The 18283-nt window shown below is 37.7% G+C and overlaps 1 protein-coding gene across 1 annotated transcript; it reads right to left on the reverse strand.

The window, feature by feature from the left end:
- Nucleotides 1-7120: 7120 nt before the first annotated feature.
- LOC114358681 (CUE domain-containing protein 1) lies at nt 7121-17536 on the reverse strand. The gene is made up of 5 exons (XM_028312702.1): nt 16867-17536; nt 15869-16164; nt 8662-10667; nt 8465-8502; nt 7121-7281 (listed from the first exon to the last, which is right to left on the reverse strand). Exons 1-3 carry the CDS (start codon nt 17145-17147, stop codon nt 10510-10512), a joined length of 735 nt encoding a protein of 244 aa, XP_028168503.1. The 5' UTR covers nt 17148-17536; the 3' UTR covers nt 7121-7281; nt 8465-8502; nt 8662-10509.
- Nucleotides 17537-18283: the final 747 nt, after the last annotated feature.

Raw genomic sequence — 18283 nt, forward strand, 5'->3', positions numbered from 1 at the left:
CTTGTTTTGATAAGCTTCTAAGTTGCGTCAGAGATGAGGTAATGGAATAGTGTAACGCGTTATTTCATGAATTAAAGCAAATCATTCCAGTTTTACATAGCGTATATGTGATGTAACGGATAAATGTGTTCTTAATTGCCGGTTTGTCTTATTAATAGACTCATAGCGCACCATTATGAAATGATAAGTCTCTATGTTATTCATTCACCACTTATTTTTCAATTCAGAAGAACTTTAACCCACTTATTATTAATGGAAATTCCTCAAGTACAAAAAAATAAGGAAATTGTCATCTACTGGAGTTTTCAGTAAAGCTTTATGAGCTTTACTGAAACCGATTAACTAATCACCAATTTCAATTAAGTGGAGATATTGGTCAGTTGATCCTAGCCCTGATTGTGTTTCAGAAGGTACTTCGCTCGCTTGAATGAAGGGCGGCTCGCAGATGAAAACGTCAGGGAAAATCGATACGAGGATAACATGTTGTTTTTCACACTGGGCACTCCACTGTCAACGGTCTCCAAGATCATACTCGTATTAAAGCAAACGTAACGTAAGTCACACAAATGAATCGTCTCGTCTCTATTATGTATCTATTTCTCGACAACTAATATCATTAACTCCTGCAATACTTTTCTTTTATAAATCGGCGGAGTTGTAAAAAAAAAATACACAAATCAAGTGGTTATAATGTGCATCTCGAGAATATTACAGATACTTTACTATTGTTATGTGTTAGTATTCGTGATAGAATGTGTGTACACTAGCATAATATCTAACTATGCCATTATTAATTATCTTTGGCTGCTGCATCGAGAGAGCACCGCGATGCAATCTTCTAAGGTGTTTTGCCACATTACAAATTCAGTTCAATAGTAATTAATTTCAAATAAGTTAGTGCAGAGAATTTCCTTAAATGGACAACACGCATAAGTTGTAATATTAAGTTAAATTATGACTTAATTTAAAGTTTAGATCACACACATTACACTAGTTTTTATTTCACCTCAATCCATCCAGTATTACCGAAGATAGAGCCTCGAGAAGTTTACGGACTTTTTAAAATTTTCAAAAATTTCTAATATTCGCGCGTGACGTCACAACATGATTTTGCAGCCCCCGCACGTTAACCCATTTACCACTTTTTGTCTTTTTCCAACTAAAATAAAATTTTACCTAACTGACAACTGTTGTTAGTTGTCATCGTTCAATCACATTTCAAACTAGGCGCTAAAAAAGTAACCATTATTATGCCACCTATTGCCAATTTTGTGCAGTATGAAGCCATTTTTACATTTATGCACTTAAATATAAATTTTCTGGAAAAATAACCAAGTTTGTGTCTCTGTGCTCAATAACGAGTAAATAGTCCAGTTATTTGTTAATTTTACTTGGAAAGTTTTCCGGAATTTTTGAAAATTGGTGAATAAATAGATTTCGCTATGTTCTTTCCGAATTTTGTGACCTCGTTTATAGCCGCGCGCGCGCCCGCCTTATTGAAAAAAATCCGCCTTAAAAAAGGTTTTTGACAACTACTTTTTTCATTTTATAATTTTTGGGACATAGACAAGCTAAGAAGCTTTGATAAATGTGATAAATTTCATGTAATGTAAGTTAAATAGATTTAGAGTTGTGAAACAGTCAAATTAATGTACCTGCTAAATTGCGAGTTCTTTTTTCTTTGATCATGGCAGGACACGCTGCCGGGTGTCCTAAATATGCTGAAGTATAAAAAAATTCGCGTTGCTGAAGTATACATTTTTTTTTTCTTGTTTGTTTCTACATTACATAATTGTATCCTACTAATATTATAAATGCGAAAGTTTGGATGTCTGGAAGTTTAAAATAAAGTAAAGTAATGTTTATTTCTCACCAACATAACAGATAATATTATGATAACAAACAATCAGGAAAAACAAAAAGTAAGAATGTTGGTGGGTTGATACCTGAACTAGGAAGATTCCTGTGTCTCAGGTTTGTTACTCTTTCACGCAAAAAGTACTCAACGGATTTTGTTGAAACTGTACAATATTATTGTTTTGTTTGTAACCCAGATTAACATATAGGCTATAATTTATGCCGATCTGTGACACTAAATTTCACGCGGGTGAAGCCGCAGGCAAAAGCTAGTCGTGAAATAAATAGGAAAGTTTAAGGTTCTGAAACGTGGTCGCTTACTATGGGCCTCATAAGAAGGCTCAAGGTCACCCAAAGGGTGATGGAGCGGGCTATGCTCGGGGTTTCCCTGCGTGATCGAATCAGAAATGAGGAGATCCGCAGGAGAACCAAAGTGACCGACATAGCACGCAGAATTGCTAAAATCAAGTGGCAGTGGGCGGGACACATAGCTCGTAGAGACGATGGCCATTGGGGCAGAAAATTTCTTGAGTGGCGACCACGGGCTGGAAGACGTAGCGTGGGCAGGCCTCCTACTAGGTGGACCGACGATCTGGTAAAGGTCGCGGGAAGAACCTGAATGCGGGCAGCGCAGGACTGTTCATTATGAAAAACCTATGGAAAACCCAAAGGCCTCTCGCCTTTGTCCAGCAGTGAACGTCATTTGGCTGTAACGACGAAATAGGAAAGAATGTAACTATCAAAAATCTTCTCTAAGGCAGCATTTTTCCAATTTCGCAACGAGCGCGGCAATCACACTTAACTAACAGACTAACAGAGAGCATAGCGAAATCTATTTTAATCACCAATTTTCAAAACTCCCGGAACACTTTCCAGGTAACCACGTTAATTTGTACCAAACGACTGGACTATAATTAAATTGATATAAAAATTTGGGTACATCTTCTCAAAAACAAAAGAACTGGTGCTAAAAGGGTTAAGTGACGTTTTGACATTTGTAGAGGGCCTTGTAGAAGGGGAGGCTATGGTGCTGAATGTGGATTAACTCGAGTGTCATAGTAACTTATTAGACTGCTAAGCTTGATGATAAAAAGAAAAATATTTTATTCAATGTACATAGTCTGGTCATAAGTTCTGTCATATGATAATAACTTTTGAATTTTGAATGAAGGTTTCAAAAACATTTTTTACTGAATTAGAATTAAAAAGAAAAAATGTGCGATAGTTCGAATTTTATTGTATGTGTAGTGGACGCATAAAGAAGTCCGAACTGCAGTTGTCACGTTGCATTGCTACGCGCCAAAGCAGATTTTCGTTGTGCTGAAAAAATTTAGTTTATCTTTTCATTAAATGATAGGTATAGGTGTACCAGAATCTCATGGCAAACAAAAATATTGGAAAAGTGTGTCTTTCATATGGCAAATGTCTATGGCTTTATTGTCACCTGTCAAAGTAAATCAAGTGAACTGTCAGTCGCTGCAGAAATTTTGTAATCTCTTCATGCCTATTTGTTATTTTTGTGAAAAAGTCGAAAAAGCTCAAGCAAGTCATATTGTTTTCAATGTGTATTGTAAAATAAGGCATAATTCAAAGTCAATCTTTGATTTTAAAGCGCGTCGTTGAGTTGACAGTAAGTTGGAGTGAAATTGGATACATTTAGTTTATTACCTAACTGCGTCAGAAGGAGGGTTTTTTTTAATATTATTCTTATAATAGCTGCTTTATCGGGGGTTTCAGGTGTACCTCACAAATTGGTGCAGAGGAATGGTGAAAATGTTATGACCATGTAAATAAAATTGAAAAAGATTTCATCAAGTAAGATGTAAGATAGAATAATTGAAATGGTGGAAGAGCAATTTATAATAAATACCTCTTTATCTTGATCATCTATTGAAGAAAAGTGGAATCCTTGGAATCGTTTTCTAGTTCTGAATGAAGTGATTAGTTATAAGTATGATACATAATAAAATTAGTTACATAAAGTAATATACGATTTACTTATTTTTCAAGACATTTTCCTATTATTATTACTGACGGGATTGCTACCATGTACCTTAGTTTTGAGTTTCCAATATTTCGGCACTGTTGCAAGCGCCATGGTCACGGAGTAACTGAAGAAATTAAAACCAGACATCGTTCAGATGTGCGTTCAAAAGACCTGAGATTTAAAAAAATCCCACGTTTTGTTTAAACAGTAAGCGAAAAAAAAGTGACTTGAAAATGGAATACAAAATGATAAGGTATGGTAAATGATAAGTCTTTATCAATGAAGAAGCAGAAGTTCAATTTCATGTGTCCTCCATCTAGGCTAGTTTCCATCGTCACTCAAAGTTTGGCTGCGGTCTCAAATTTGGGCTTAATTGAGGTATTTTTTGGGTGAGAGGCATAAGAACTAATGCCGTTTTATATCAAAAATTCATACTTAGAGGTAATCAACCAGGTACAAAGTATTTCCTTGTATGTTAGTCTGCCACTCTTTAGTAAGTCCCGAAATCCCCGCTTCGGCTCCCCTACTAACCATTCTAACCATTGTACACAGATAATATCTTACATGCAGCTTTTCATGTTACTACGTCACATTTTCAAAATCCGCGCGGAAAATTGCTCCTAGCGGAAGAGCGCACTTTGAGCTTGAATATTTCAGTCATTTTTAAAGATATCAAAAAAGTAAAAATACAGTATTCATTCTAATTTTTTGTAGTTTTTTTTGGCATCTTCAACAAAAATTGTGCGCCATGTCCATTGCTATTGCGTTTCGAGACTCAGAAAATAAGAACGCGAAAGAATTGCGTGTTGGCAAAAGTTGACATTTTGAATAAAGTGTTGGTGAATTCTTGCCCGGAAAACTATTTGCGGAATGTTGATGTGTTACTGCATTTTGACACGACAATGTGTGCGAGTTGTGACACACAAGGTGTTTCTAGCGTCCAGCTACTTTCCCGTTCCCCTCCGCTGAGCTCATTGACGAGCGTTTTCTTTGATGGTCGTGTGGATGCGCCGCGCCCGATTACTCTCATATGTAACCTCATTCATTCAAGCATGATAACCATTTCGTACTGGCAGCATTTTCTATTTGTAAACAACGATTAATACCATAAAAGAAAAAAGTTACATTCATTTTCAAAAAGTCTTTTCTTCCTACTTAGGTAAAAGATGAGCGGGATATGCAATATGCATGCGGATTAGAATACTCGATTATGCTCTTAGGCCAGTAGAATTAAACACAAAAATTGATTAAATCGGAAATAATTCCTACAAAAGATTTTTTTGCTTTAATGGCTTCATTGGTTGCCCATTAAGACTCTCCTAAGTTTTCGACTTCGACGGAGTTGTGCTTAAGTGGTGGGGGCCCCCGAAAGGGGCGTTTTTTCGGTTTTTCGGTTATACCGCGTAAAGGACTTACCCTATCGAAAAGTGGTCTTCATGATGGTTAAAGGGCACTTAATCCTGCATTGAATAAGACCAAATTCATATGTTTTGGACAAACCGTTCTCGCGCTAAAGTTCGGCAAAGTAGAAAATATACGTATAATTAATGACCCTCTCCACGTCCAATGGCTTGTTACCCACATGCTTCCAAGCCTTGTAAAGGGTCGCCTTAACCAGTGTAACCCTAACAAGGCTCACGAGTTTGATTCGCTTATCCTTGTTCGTCCCAGCCGTTCCTTAACTGCGGTTGCTGCACCTCTTCCTGGCACTCTCCTGAACGACTCTGTGTTACCTAATGTGGCTGCCCCTCTTCCTTGTACCCTCCTGTACGATTTCATTGCTTAGCCATATGCCTGGTCCAAGGTTCGACGCCACAAAATCAACTTCGTACGAGTGAAAATAGTTTAAATACTATTTCCCGTGCTTGCAACATTTTTCTTTACTGCTTCGCCTCTATTAGTCGTAGAGTGATTGTATATATCCTATAGCCTTCCTCAATGTATGAGCTATTCAACACAAAAATAATGATTTCAATCAAACTAGTAATTCTTAAGATTAGCGCGTTCAAACAAACAAACAAAAAACTCTTCAGCGTTTTAATATGAACTTGTTGTTGTTGATTTTTGGCGTCGAACCTTAGACCAGGCATACGGCTAGGCAACGTAGTCATGCAGGAGGATACAAGGAAGAGGGGCAGCCACAGTAGGTAACACAGAGTCGTTCAGGTGAGTGCCAGGAAGAGGTGCAGCAACCGCAGTTAAGGAACGGCTGGGACGAACAAGGATAGGCGCATCAAGCTCGTAAGCCTTGATAGGGTTACAAACCACCTGTGGGTAACAAACCATTGGACGTGGAGAGGGTCATTAATTATACGTATATTTTCTACTTTGCCGAACTTTAGCGCGAGAACGGTTTGTCCAAAACATATGAATTTGGTCTTATTCAATGCAGGATTAAGTGCCCTTCAACCGTCATGAAGACCACTTTTTGATAGGGTAAGTCCTTTACGCGGTATAACCGGAAAACCGAAAAAATGCCTCTTTCGGGGGCCCCCACCACTTAAGCACAACTCCGTCGAAGTCGAAAACTTAGGAGAGTCTTAATGGGCAACCAATGAAGCCATTAAAACAATAAAATCTTTTGTAGGAATTATTTCCGATTTAAAAGCTAATTCTACTGGACTATCTAGAGTTTTGGCAGTTTTGAAATTCGTTCGTCATTTTAAGGTAATGTCGGTATTAGTTTTTATTAGTTCGATTGCACTGAAACTGTAAGTAGAGCACAGACAATGAATAAAATGTAATTTCTTCGATGTAAGCAGTCTCGTTGTGAGCGCGTATGATTTCTCAACATCATAATTAATTAGTATTTTCTAACTATTCATCAGATGTCTGGTTAAATAACAGTCTGTGTACACAGAAAAATGCTACAAGAAGTTTTCACACAAAAAGTTATCAAGACGAAAGTTGAAGACGAAAATCTGAAATAAACAGTTGTAGTACCTTCTTATTGATCACAAAACCTACATAAATCCTAACGGAAGTTAATTTTAAAAATTAATAGGTGGTAGTTGATTGGATTAAGGTTCTAAACACACTAATTGAAACAAAATGCTGTCAAACAAAAAACGCTTCGTGATCGTGAGAGTATGGCGTAGACTAGAGTCCTGAATCGCATGACAACATCACGCCACAAGTACAATCAAAACGGAAAAAGATAACTTTGACAGGGGAGAAATAACTAAAAACTATTGTTATTATAAATAATCTTTATTTAAATATTCGCACAAGAAACATCAGCACATATGCAATAATATGCATTTTCTAATCCGATTGTGGTACTTTCACTGTAAGCGTTATTTTACCAAATATGGTCGTTATGAATGTACTTACGTGTACTGGCTACCTAATGTACCATCCACGTGGATCTGCATTGAAACGAGCATAAAATCATAGAAGCAACGACTTCTCACATTGTAATTTACAAGGCAAGTATACAGGGTGTTTCTTGTAAGGTGTCAAGCCGAAGGCAGGTGATAGGTGAGGACTAGACCTATCGATTTCACCCCCATGTATGTTCTACGATTTTTCGTAGTTTAGAAGTTATCGTTAATTTTGTGATTTTTTCAAATTTCATGACCTAGTGGCTTAATTTTTTTTTTATCTTTTTTTTGGGTTGACTTTTCTCAGATTTCTTTTTTTTGACAGATTCCCTATTAGTTGCAGATATTTGAAAAAAATAATCACCTTCCTATCTTTGATGCAAGATACAAAATTTTTGCTAGAAACATAAAAAATATGCTTTTAGCAGAACATTCTAAAATTTTCAATTGAAATGTATAAGAAAAAAAAATCATTTCCATAGGTCCAAAATAATTTTAAAAACTGCGCAGTTTTCTAAACTTTCATAATAACACAAAAAAACATGTACTTAATAGGCCATTATTTTCTGTAATCGCTCCACTAAAGTGGTAAGTCGGAGATTCCGTTACATGTTTTTGACTTTCTTAGGACTAAGTAATATTTGCAATCCCCTAAGTTTACGTTATGTAGAACACATTTAGAGACAATAACTGAAAAGTTTTTTTTATCCACAACGTGGAAGCTCTTGCTCTTCATGTGGTATACAAAAGGGAATATGAAAATTTTGATGATAAACCATATTAGAATGCAAGAAGCTTTTGTAAATTTACGAATAATTGTTTTGCGTCGTTGTCGAATGTGCATCTTTAAATTAAATCATTGCACCCTTTTTTGCTCGCTCTCTCTCTCTCTCAGAAAACTGCGCAGTTTTTAAAATTATTTTGGACCTATGGAAATTCTTTTTTTTTCTCATACATTTCAGTTGAAAATTTTAGAATGTTCTGCTAAAAGCATATTTTTTATGTTTCTAGCAAAAATTTTGTATCTTGCATCAAAGATAGGAAGGTGATTATTTTTTTCAAATATCTGCAACTAATAGGGAATCTGTCAAAAAAAAGAAATCTGAGAAAAGTCAACCCAAAAAAAAGATAAAAAAAAAATTAAGCCACTAGGTCATGAAATTTGAAAAAATCACAAAATTAACGATAACTTCTAAACTACGAAAAATCGTAGAACATACATGGGGGTGAAATCGATAGGTCTAGTCCTCACCTATCACCTGCCTTCGGCTTGACACCTTACAAGAAACACCCTGTATATTTCTATCTTGTTAACGTAATTTCAAAGAATTTGAACGATTTAATGGGTGAGCGCTCTCTGAAAAACATCAATCTTTTAAACTGCGATCTCCAACCCGCCTGCCAAGCGTGGAGATTATGGCAAAACCCTCCACTATAGTGGAGGAGGCTCATAGTCCAGCAGTGGACTGTAAAGGGCTGTTGATGATGAATGGGTGACATTTACAGTATTGAGGTAATGTCTTATTTCGATTAGTTTTGTTTTTATTTTCTACAAAATGTCTGAAAGTCGTATTTAATATGTTTCTGGGTTCTGGCGCTTAAATAATTAATTACAAAATCACACTTAAATGTATTTGGGTTTCAATTATTGCTTTGTTGGTAGGTAGGTAGGTTTCATTAGTAACTATTACATAAAGCTTAAAAGTTAAGTTGTCAAGATTAAAATGAATTAAGTAACAATATTAGTACAATTCATTTGTGTCGGTAATAATTCATTTGACGTGACCATTGTAATTAAAAAGCATAAATTATAAAGTAGATAAATTGACAATAATTTCTTAAAAATAAGTAAAACATTTTTCGAATAGTGTGTGGTTAAATTAAATTACAAAACTACATGTCTTTGGGCTGAGTGCTATTAGTAAAGTCTACGTAAAGAGAATATCTAGCTAGTTAGGTCTATGTCTAATCTACAGTCGTTACAAAAATCGTTTTGGAATTTTCATCTTTATTATTATCAAATTAATCTTCACAACCAACATAGCGTTGTTGGTTAAACCGTAACCATATTATTTGTGATAAACAATGTAATAATAGCCAAACATTTTGGTAGAAATAATGTAAATCAACATACGCGTGTAGATGGTTGCATTGGCAGTTATATTGTATCTAATGATGATGGAAGTAGTAATCTTCTGACGAGCGTGCGGCACACGAAGGGATAATAGCGATATTCTCTAAATTGCGCGCGGGCGACCGCGGGGACCTAACAAGAATCTTAACGGTAACTAAATTCGTAGACTCAACACAAAGCAAACTACTTATCGGTTCATCTAATACAACAGTTATTTACATTATCTAACTACGATGTGGATACTTCATACAAATATTTTTCAGCCTTTCTTTTGAAATCTACCGATACCGATCCACATTTAAAAATCTTTTTGTTTATTTGAAGTATTGAATTTTTATTTCATAAATTGATTTTTATACCAACAATAATTAATTGTATTCATTCTTACCTAACAATCCCAGTCTTATCCGAAACCTTGTAAAACCTTCCTACGTAAAGCCTACAATTAAGGCTCTGCCCTTCCTCAAGGATTCATCACACGATTCAATTTTAAGGTATAGGTACTTAGATTCTTATACATATGACACAAAAATCGACTTGTTTCACTTGCGCTATACTCGTACGAGAGGAGTTGCCGTTCGGTTAACGACAAAGGGAGCAGAACATATCAAAAAGTTGTGCCTATCTGCCTTCGTAACGACTTCTAAACTGTTGGCGAAGCTTCAACTAATTGGCCGTATACTGTAATTTTCTGAGAACTTACCTAAGTATCGGAACACTGAAGTATTCCAAGTTAGCCTTCGTTCGCATCCGACAAATTAAAAACCAGTCTGACGACTCCTTAACGCCTGCGTTCAAATTACTACGGGCGATTTAGTTTTTGTAAAAATACGCAAGCCGGCGCGTTCTGGGTATTTCAGAGATTTATTTGGGAGGTAGTTGCTGCTGGTTTGTTGTATTTTAAACCTATCTTTTCATTTTAGAATTGCAGCACTTATTAGAGCTGTCCAGACTCAAAAACAGATTTTTATTGTGCTTTATCAAGCACGTTATACATAACAATAGAGCAGCATTGCGTCTTCTTTTGACTTCGCCATACTTGAAAAGTATGGCTACCGAAAATTGGAAGAAAACACAAGTCACTTGGCTGATGATAAAAGCCATAGCCGCTCATAGAGTCTCGACATAACCACACATTTTCACATTCAAGATGAAGATATTTCAGCGTTTGATCGCTATCGTTTGTCCGACTTCGAGCGATTAGCGGGCTATATCTTAGGTCGTTGTCGGTCCTCGTCATCGCTGTGCTCTTCTTGGAGGAGCAGGCTGTCGGGCGGCCCGCGAGGGCTCGGGCGCGGCGTGTGCTGACGCCGCAGCCCTCCGCGACTGAACAGCCGCGAAAGTTGCGCGAACTTCTTGCGGGATACTGCAAAGAGAGAGAGAGAGAGTCAGCGTCAAATAGTTCGTTACACCCAAAGTGGAAAAAAATTGATAACACCAGCACCACCTTATTCCAGTTGTAACAAAGACGTTGCGAACTTATTGGCTACTTTGGGTGTCAAGAACTATTTGACGCTGACAAGTTGCAGACTTTTCGCGAATTTCTTGGGACTAATGTGCGGCTACTCAAATACTCAATTTCTGACCATTTTTTAGAAAAAGAATTTTAGCTTTTATGGCCAAGCACCAGTAGGTACTAACACAGTAGCTTTGTTGTCACTACCACTATTGCTCAATATTATACCACTACTGTTGGTCTTTTTTGCAACATAACAGTAAAATTATAGATAACAAGTTCACGATAGATAATGTCCTGAATTTCAGTAAAACATCTCTATTTGGAAGTATCTCATTAATTGCATCTGACATTAAAGGACATTGTCAGAAACCGCCTAAAAACCGCCCAAAAACATTAACCCATCATAATTATTTTCTATTTTTTTTAATACATTAAGCACCCTTTCATTCTAATGGACACTTAAGCATTGAAAAATTAAATAAATAAGTCTTTTAACGTTTATTCTACAGGGTGTTTGGCGCATCGTGTGCCAAAATGATTTGGCGGATAGAATGGGTCATTTCCTATACTTTCAGCCCCCATAATACGTTCCATGTCAGGCGGCTACTTTTATATTATTTTTTAGTAATTTCACCAAAATACCCAAATCGCATCATTTAATTTCAATTTAAAAAAAAACTACTAGGCGTAGCCTCAAAGTAAATATTTTGTGAAGTTTTTACCTGCTTTGAACTTATTGTAAAGTAAAAAAAAAGGTTAAAAATTCAAAATTTGAATATCAGTCCGAGTAGAGTCAATGCACTAATTTAAGGAATTTGTGAAGTTGTTGTTATTATTTAAACATGATTAGTATACCGTTTGAATGGGGATAGACTAGAGAAGTTTTGATAAAATCCGAAGATCGCTATCTCTTTTAATTTTTTTATTATAGCCATGTAAACTTAATTGTTCAGTCCATTTTTAACTTTTCGGAAAACTTCAAAGCTGAATTTAAAAAAAACTAGATGATATTTGCCGGTAAATTTAGATTTGATGCAACCCTACATCAATGCACGTCAAAACAAGATATTTACTTTGAGGCTACGCCTAGTAGTTTTTTTTAAATCGAAATTAAATGATGCGATTTGGGTATTTTGGTGAAATTACTAAAAAAATTCATATAAAAGTAGCCGCCTGGCATGGAACGTGTTATGGGGGCTGAAAATATAGAAAATGACCCATTCTATCCGCCAAATAATTTTGGCACACGATGCGCCAAACACCCTGTATAATACTATTACAACTTCCGGACGTTTTGGTGCGTGGCATGGTCTAAAACCTATCAAGTTCCATAATTTTTGCCGATAAAATCTGTACGAGGCATTACCGTACTTTATTGCTGGGAGTCCATGTATAGTGATGTTCCTGCGGCCATCATAGACAATAAAATATCGATTTTGAAAATAAAATAAATCGATTAAACTGCTTTGAAGACTAGATTTGCGTTAAAAGCTAAAAAGATATTGACAGTTTGACACTATTACAAGAAGATATCTAAAGTGTCCAACTGGTCGAAGGTCGTAAATAAAATAAAAATAATTAGGACCATAAACTGATATTCATGGTATCATAACTGTAAAAGTGTCAGAATCCGATGTTGAATCCAATGCCAGTTGAAGTGTGAGAAACATATATATTTTTTTTTTATGTGACAGGAGGCAAATGAGCAGACGGATCACCTGATATCAACCTAGTATAGTTGCCAGTCTCTCATAATCTATGCCAATGAGGGTTTTCGCGATTGAAAAATCCGCCAGATGGCAATACGTAGACGTGAGGTCCAAATGCTGCATGATTGGTTATTTTTGACATGACATTGACAGATATCCACCAATCATGCAGCATTTGGACCTCGCGTCTACGTATTGCCATCTCGCGGATTTTTCAATCGCGAAAACCCTCATTCATAGCACATGTATAATAATAGACCAAATGAACTTTTATAGATTGTGAAAGAGAAGATAAAGATTTTATTATTTTATTAAAATCTTGCCACGAGGTAGTTTTTCAGTAGAAACCAGGATTGGATAATCGCTACAGGCAAGTATCAGAACATTTTATAAATATTTTTAATCGATTATATCCATGTGAATCGTTTTAATAAATTGTCATTTTACTTTTTCAATTAAAACTTTTTCAATCCCTAGTCTTGTCAAACTGTCATAATGTCAACAAATTATAAATGTCACGTCAGTTGACTCAATTTCAGTCTTCTGTGCGTTTATTGTATTTTTATTTCAATGAAATAGTGCTAAAGGGTTAGTACTAAAACTGAAAGCCTTTTTTCAGAAAGAAAACCAATGTGGTGCCCTTATTATTCATGCTGTTTGAAAGTTACAAGTCAGTGATACAGAGTTGCCGACATTATAACTCCGTAGTGATACCATACCAAAGAAGAAGTTTTCCTAAACACTTGTGTTGTTTTTATATGTGATCGAATAAAAAGGATTAATTCTACTGCTCAAATGGAATAACTTATCCCAAGAGACCGAATATAAAAAAAACCTCTCCATAGAAATTATCACCATCACGAGGATGTGAATTTTTTTGAGAATTTGATATTGGTCCTGTAAGAAAAGTAGTTGTATTTCAGTAGTAGAATCAACCCTTCTTGTTTCATCAGCAAGAGTAACTATAAAAACGCCCTGTAGGTAGGTATTATTAAGCTGAAGAGTTTGTTTAGTGTCAAAGACTGTCACACAGTGTAACTTAAATTGGCATATTATGATAATGAACATAAAAACTTAAATAAATATTTATGTTAATATTTTTTCTATTTATTTATTTTCCCAAAGCTTCACAGTGACAGCTGAAACAGCAATACTGTTAACAAAACAGTAAAACTAAACTTGGAACAAACTGTTACAAATATGAGGGGTTTAATATTTTACAAATTAAAATAAAACCGCATGTTGCTTTACTTTCTCGTATAGGTAATAAATGTAATTAATGGCTAGATTATTAATGTTACTTTGTTACCCTCAATAGTGAGGAAATCTTATAAAATGGTAACCCTGATTTTTATTGTCATTCAAGTGCTCTTTCTTCGCATAGGCTTCTGTGATTTGGCCAAGGGCCACACACATTGCGATAACATTATGCGACATTGATTTGACAGCAGCGGAGTGAAGTCTTGCGACTATGCAAAATGATACCCTGTAATCGTAGCGCATACAGACATAGACGGGGCGGGGCACATAGCTCGTAGAGCTGATGGCCGCTGGGGCAGGAAAGTTCTTGAGTGGCGACCACGAGCCGAAAGACGTAGCGTGGGCAGGCCTCCCACTAGGTGGACCGACGATCTGGTGAAGGTCGCGGGAGGTGCCTGTATGCGAGCGGTGCAGGATCGGTCTTCGTGGAAATCCTTGGGGGAGGCCTTTGTCCAGCAGTGGACGTCTTTTCGGCTGAAACGAACGAACGAACGATACGTATTACCACTATTTACCAGACATTACTATTTATTGCATACTCGCCGGATTACACGTAGGAGCACGCGCGTAACAGCTTCGGCCTTGCATTATTATAAGATCTTGTTCCGCCCTTTTACGAACTTCCTCCGTGAGGATATCCCCGCCGAATTCTATGATGAACCTATCAAAAGTCATATTCTGCAATGTCAACCCACCACAAGGTGGACCGACGACCTGATAAAGGTAGCGGGAAGGCGCTGGATGCAGGCCGCTACCAACCGTGCGATGTGGAAGTCATTGGGGGAGGCCTATGTTCAGTAGTGGACGTCCTGTGGCTGAAATGATGATGATGATGAAGAAATGAATGAAAATGACAAATCTTCGAACGTGTATAATACCGTGCCAAAGTAATCATATAATTTTGGCACCTTAATAACTATTGCCGTTTTTGTTGTAAAGATCATGCAGCGCTACTTGCGGATATTATTGGAAAGAAAACTATGTGGGCTCTAGATCTGAAGCCGCTTTAACGAACACGAAGTGCTCATACAATGCGGCGTATTTTCTTCCAGTCTTTAGTCAGGACTTTAGTCGAATTAAAACCCCGGTTGAACGTGATATAGCCGCACTAGAATACGATGCTTTTTTGCATAATCGCAAGACTTCGTTCCGGTGTCGACCGAATGTTATCATGATGTATGTGGCCCAGGGGTTACCGTAGCCGCTAAGGTTTGAAACTTCTTGCTTAAAATATTGTAGTCTTTGGCATAGACTACGATGGTAGTCATGGAGATAGGAGTTTGTTATCTCGTGTCAGATGTAAATGGTGAAAAGAAAACTCATGATTCGTGGTATTTTTATGTAATATGTAGGTATTTTATAAAAGTGGAACCCCGAGTGATCTCCAAAACCCATTCTATTATTATATACGATTCGGCTTCGATATCTATAATACAATAGGAGTTTATTTCATGTGTCAGATGACAAGGGTGGAAACAACCTACGATTCATGTTGTTTATTTACGTGCAATATGTGGGCATATTGTAAAAGTGGAATGCCGAGTTGTATTTCTAAAACTTGTTCTATTATTTTATACTATTTGGCTGCGACTCGGCGTGACGACAATACAAAACATTTTTCGCGAATCGGTGTTCATACATTCACACAATACATTAGACGCCATGTTGTCATAAACGACATATTATAAAATCGCTGTGATTTAATATTCTTAATCATTAATTTTATGGCAAGTGTCCATCAGGAATCATTGTTCTTACACACAGAATCGTATTATTTCGCTTTCGGGTAGTAATATGTCAAAATTGTTGGTTCTTTAGGCGAACAATGTATGGAGAACGAACATTGTCCTTTGTCGATATCGTCTTACATTCTTAGCTTTATTTCTTTTGTCGTGCGTGCCAATTGGTTTTCTATTGAGTCTGCTCACACGCATGTCGAAGGATAAATATTTTGTCGTTGTAATTATTTTTAACGTCGTGCAGCGTAGCAGCGTAAAGTTTTTTGCCGTAGTTAGTATCTTTGTAATTTGCTGAAATCCTAGTCTCGAAAATAAAGTTTTTTTTGGGATCCTTCGACTTACTACGTGTCGAGTAAATACTAATAATGAAATAAGCAGCACTGTAAGTAAATAAACTTACTTTTTCCCATATTCTTGAGTCGCTCCTTGAACGCCGCTTCATCCTCTTGAGTTTTGCCCTTTTGTCCTTGCTCGCTGTCGAGGGTGGCCATAAACTCTTGGTTCCACCGCAGTTCTGCCATGAACTCCTCGTTCTGCAGGAAGGTGGCGATGCGATCGTCGTCCATCTCTAGGCTGAGGTCTATCCTTGCGTCCGTGCAAGGCGGGATGCGTAGGAACATCGGTGGTAGAGGCCCCAGCATTCGGGGCACCCATTTACGTCGCACAGCCAAAGGAACCGTGTCATCATCTATGTCTCTGTAATTATTTTTTGTTTTGCTATTAAATTAATATTTTCTATTTGCTATTATATTAAATTAACTAAGATAATGTAACGCCCATAGATATAAGTATTTTATCATTTTTGATTGTTCATTATTTTAGCTTACTTTAAAGTTCATAACTAAGTATAGATTGAGTTTAAACTAACCGTGATGATATCACATTAACACGAACTACATGCTTTCTTTCTAAATGCATAGATGCATCTACACGAAGTTGACATTCACTCTTGCGTTGCCAAACTATATTTGAACACAATGATAGTAATGCATACAATGGCGCTGGCGAGTTTCATTGTATGAATTGGTAGATATAAGTACCATAACAAAAACCTTGCGTAGGCATGAATGATATATATTTCGCTTGTCATGCAGCTAACCTGTTGATTCATTTCATAATCAGAGAATATAAAGTGATATTATATTATTGCCATTAGAGCTAAATTGCAACCACAGTGCAACTAGCACTGTTTAATGTCACAGCTGATGAGACGAAGTGACGACTCTTCTTGAAATTTCATGTCTTGTTATTTACTTTAGCTACTTTACTATTAATAGTTAATTAAAATAGTTACTTACATGTTCATTTTCACAATGAATTTAAGACTCTACAAAGTTCAAACACAATAAAAATCCGCGCAATATCGCTCGGAGGAAAAGATGGGTATTCCCGACTTACACAAGTGCAGTAGTGTCGTTGTCGTCTCCGTTTTCGGCCGGTTTGGTTCCGGGCCGGCGCTCCTTGCGGCGCGGCGTGCTGCTCTCCACGCGCTCGATCTCGAGCCGCAGCCGCTCGTTCTGGTTGTCCGTGCTCATCGCGAGCAACTGGTCGATCGTGGCGTCCACTCCGCCCTGGTTGGCGCGGAGCACCGCCTCGATGACGTCGTCATCCATATCCGGGAACATCGTCTTAAAATCGGTCATCGCCTGCGTGAATTCGAGCTGCATCGTGGACGCCATCGCGCCGGCTGCCGACGGCACGCGATACGCCAGAGCCGTCACGAGCGCGCACCCCTAGCCGGCCGCGAAGTTGATTGACGCAGAAGTGCCGCAGTGCCGAAGTGGACCGCCGGGTGGGCATCGGCCATCCTGCGGCACCGCTCTCGGCCGCCGGTGTCCTCGCTGCCGGTCAGCGGCTCGCTCGAGACACTCGCGATCGGCGCCCTGCACCGAGCGATACCATGATGTGCAATTTTCACTTTCCTCGTTCTGAGGTGTTCGGTGCGCATGCGCGAGGTGCGGTGGGTAGGGGAGTGTGTCGATATAAATAGAGAATGCACGCTGCGGCGCGCGCTCGGAGCGGGCGGCCGCGCGACCCTCGCACTGCGGCCGCGGCCGGCGCCTGCGCGAACCGATTGTTTGTAAATCACGCACAAAGCCGCAGCGTGACCTTTGCAACGCAACGCTGGAAGTGTGATGTCATGTTACTGCACCACAGCTCTACATAACCTACACTACGACGCATATTACTGACTAATAACATTTGGAAATGATAGTCTGATATGGATCGGTTATGAAACCTGATGAACTTGGAGTCATACATATTTATTGCAATCCCATTTAACTCTATGCACTTAGCATTCATATTGTCAGCGTAGGTAGTAAAACAGTACCGAATGGATACCTACCTACGCTTAGATTTTTTGTGTAGACTGTAACCATGGTTAAATGCGTGTGGTGAATGAATTTGGACTGCAAATCAAGTGATTGCGGGTTCGAATTCCGTAATTGAGAGACAGGACCTTATGTATATTCTTGTGAAAGTACATAATGCACTCGGTGTGTAGTTAGACTATTTTATTGGTACTTTGAACATTTCCGCCTGATAATTATATGAAATGACTAAGCAAATTAACAAACTTAACGAAAATTACTAATTAAGGAAAGCTCCTACTTAATGGAGGTGAAATTACAAATGAATGAACGTCTGTGATTGATTGATAGCAAAATTATTTTTTATTAGACTAAGAGCTAGTGAACGCCAGACCTACGTCATTTTATAAAAGCTGAAAGTTTGTCAGCGTATGCTCCCAATATAGGATATAATGTTGGTGAATTATGAAGTTTGGGTCGTGGTGGCTTTGGGAGCTACCCTA

The sequence above is a fragment of the Ostrinia furnacalis genome, unplaced genomic scaffold (assembly GCF_004193835.3).
Source record: "Ostrinia furnacalis isolate ACB-3 unplaced genomic scaffold, ASM419383v2 OfSCF4088, whole genome shotgun sequence".
NCBI classification, from domain to species: Eukaryota; Metazoa; Arthropoda; class Insecta; order Lepidoptera; family Crambidae; genus Ostrinia; species Ostrinia furnacalis.

Coding starts and splice junctions, on each gene's coding strand:
- LOC114358681 (XM_028312702.1), bottom strand. CDS start 17,147: ATGGCGTCCACGATGCAGCTCGAATTCACGCAGGCGATGACCGATTTT. Junction 16,165..16,866: donor AACGACACTACTGCACTTGT/GTAAGTCGGGAA, acceptor AAATAATTACAG/AGACATAGATGATGACACGG. Junction 10,668..15,868: donor ACTCAAGAATATGGGAAAAA/GTAAGTTTATTT, acceptor CTCTCTTTGCAG/TATCCCGCAAGAAGTTCGCG.